Source organism: Gracilinanus agilis, chromosome 1, assembly GCF_016433145.1.
Source record: "Gracilinanus agilis isolate LMUSP501 chromosome 1, AgileGrace, whole genome shotgun sequence".
Lineage (NCBI taxonomy): Eukaryota > Metazoa > Chordata > Mammalia > Didelphimorphia > Didelphidae > Gracilinanus > Gracilinanus agilis.
Genome location: NC_058130.1, coordinates 277,334,297 through 277,337,080, shown reverse-complemented (window position 1 = coordinate 277,337,080; position 2,784 = coordinate 277,334,297). Strand labels below are relative to the sequence as shown.

Sequence of the window (2,784 nt, the reverse complement as noted above, 5' to 3'; positions counted from 1 at the left end):
CTGATGGCTAAGCTCACTTTCAGCTCTACATCTAAAGACAAACCTTCCAAGGTTCTCTTGTTTCCTCATTTGTAAAACGAGAGGTTTGGACTTTGGTCCCTTTCCAACTCCAGATCAGTGATTCAGTGATCAGATGATCAGGAATTTGCAAACTCGCCTAGGGCTGCGGTACTAGGACAAAAAGACCACCAGCCCTATTCAGATCAGCAGAGCTTGCACGCGTTCAGGCAGCAAATCACTCTCCTTTCCAGGTCCTCCCGGCATCAAAGGGTTAGCGTCGTGGGCGCGCCTCCAGCTCGCATCCGAGAGAGGCCGCGAGCCGGGCGCAGGCCTGATAAAGGCTGTTCAAAGAACCCGCCTCCCTTCGACTGACGTGACTGAGCCGCGCGGCAGAGCGCTTTTTCCTGGCCCTCTGGCGCCATCTGGAGGTCCCCGCGTCACCGAAGGCCGACATGGAGAGGAAAGTGGCGGTTGGTGGCTCAGAGGAGGCTGCGTCGGTGGGGTCTGGTGCTGGGGCGCCGGAGCCCCTTATGCCGTGGGAGATGGTAAGGGAAAGCGAAAGCACCGTGGAGTCAGCTTCAACAACACTCTCTCTCCCAGACCCGGGGAATGGCGGCGACAGCGCGGACGGGCTCTGGGAGCTGCCGGTAGAGCACGTCCTGAGGAGGCCGGAGTGCAACCGCTGCAGGTGACCCCGGGTAGCAAGCTGTATGAGGCGGGGCCTGAACAGTCGCGAGGGGAGGGCTCTGGGAGGAAGGTGCGCGCGCTACTTACTCCCCACTCCCCCCCCTCAGCGGAAGAAAAAGCGTGTTGCCGGATTACGAGTGCGTAGTGGGTCAGGCCCAGCTCCCTCCTCCTGACCCTCCTACCGCACTTGGGGAAGTGCTTCCTATCTGAAGAGGTGTTTCGTTCACTCGTGCCTCCTTCCTTAGTACTGTCAGTACTGTACTGTGCCTGGACTGCTTCCTTTTTAGTCCTATTGGGTCAGACAAACTGAACCCTGCTGTTAGAGATACGCCATTTGACTACTAACCCCGCCATTTAATTGATGGAAACTGGAGCCCGGGGTATTTAAGGAAATTACACAAGGTCACACAGGTATGACGTGTCAGAGGCGGGGTTTGTGCCCAGGCCCCTCCCCAGGTTGCAGAGCTGAGGTCTTTGCTCACGTTCTTGTGCTTCCTGCAGCATCTTGTGAGCTTCATACATTTATAATTGGAAGAGATTTATTTTATGTGCGAGGTAACATGGGGCTAAGAGAATTCATTAGGTGCAAATTTTCCTTCTCCATTTTCTTGACTCGTAGCACATTTGAATATAGAGTGTCCCAAGTCTTAGTGCGCTTTTAAAAACCGTTTGGAACGCCTTGGGTCCGGCAGTAGTTCGCAGAATGGGTCCCGATTTTAATTTCTAAGCAGAACTGCCATCACTTAAGGTCGCCACTTTTGAATTTTAAAGTATTTTGAAATAAACACATTAAATTATATATAATGTGATTATAGAGCTAAGAAATGTTATTGGATTTTAATTCTCTGGATATTTGTAACCCTTAAAATACTATACATGGCATGTCCTATGTATGTATGTATTTATATTCATTTAATCTATACACCTCCGTGTACAATACACCAACGTGTGTGTACAGATTTATGCATAATCTTAAGCATATATATGTATGTATGCTAGAAGAGCAAGCTTGGTTGTAGTTTGATAGTTTTAAAAATAGCTTGTTTTGTCAGTGGAAAATTGCTACTACCTATGTGGTAAAGCACCCACATTGGTGCTTCCATCTTAAGTGATCTGGGCATATACCAAATCCCCGTTATAACTGCTAATTATTAGTTGAATTACAATAGACAAATCCGGTATCCTTTTTGAGCTACAGTTTCCTCATCTCTAAAATGGATACATAATTACATTTGTAACACCTTTCCAGTCAGGGTGCTAAGAGAGTACTTTAAAAACTAGAGCAGATTATAAAGGTGAACTATAATTATTACTATTGTAAAAACGAAAAATAAATACTGGGAAGGAATTATCTGAACCATACTAACATTTACAGGAGAAAGTTGTAAATTACAAAATGTCAGGGTCAGAGCCTGATCCAGCTCTGCCAAAAGACCTAGAATTTATGTGTCATTTAGTGTATAAAGAGAGTCAGATTACACAGATTTCTCTGCCCCTTAAAACAGGAGTAGTGTTCTTAATATCTTTTCTTAAGTGACCAAAGAAGGTCTCTTTTTTTAAGAAGGCATATTCTATGAAGTAATAATTCCATATATAGTGAAAGCCAAGTTCATTCTTATGGCTTCAAAGCCAACTGAGATATCATGTCTGTAGGCATTCCAGGATCTTGCCAAGACATTTCAGAAGATTCTACTCACAATATGATTGATCACCAATTCTCATACACAGCTATTCAATCAATGAATAATTGGAATTATTCCTTACAATTTCTCACTAAAATACTGATTATCTAGTAGGATTACATGCAGAGAATATACAGTTTAAGAGGCATAACATAGTGAATATAAACTGAAGTTGTTTAATTAGATTATCTTTTACATTATTATGCAGGATGGCTTACTGGATGGTCAGCTTGGAAGCCAGGATAGGGAATGAAATTCTCTGAAGGCTATATTTTTAGTTTAGAATATTAATTTGTTAATCTTCTGCCTAAGAAAATCTAAGCCAGTGGACTTCCTCACAACGAGAGAAAGAGAGAGAGAGAGAGAGAGAGAGAGAGAGAGAGAGAGAGAGAGAGAGAGAGAGAGAGAGAGAGAG

The 2,784-nt window shown here is 44.4% G+C and overlaps 1 protein-coding gene across 1 annotated transcript in view; it reads left to right on the top strand.

The window, feature by feature from the left end:
* The first annotated feature begins 446 nt into the window (after positions 1 to 446).
* The window catches only part of DTWD2 (DTW domain containing 2), a 104,191-nt gene continuing 101,853 nt past the window's right edge, over positions 447 to 2,784 (top strand). The window contains exon 1 of the mRNA XM_044657586.1: positions 447 to 688. Coding sequence (XP_044513521.1) covers positions 453 to 688 — 236 coding nt within the window. The 5' untranslated portion in view covers positions 447 to 452. The remainder of the gene's footprint in view (positions 689 to 2,784) is intronic.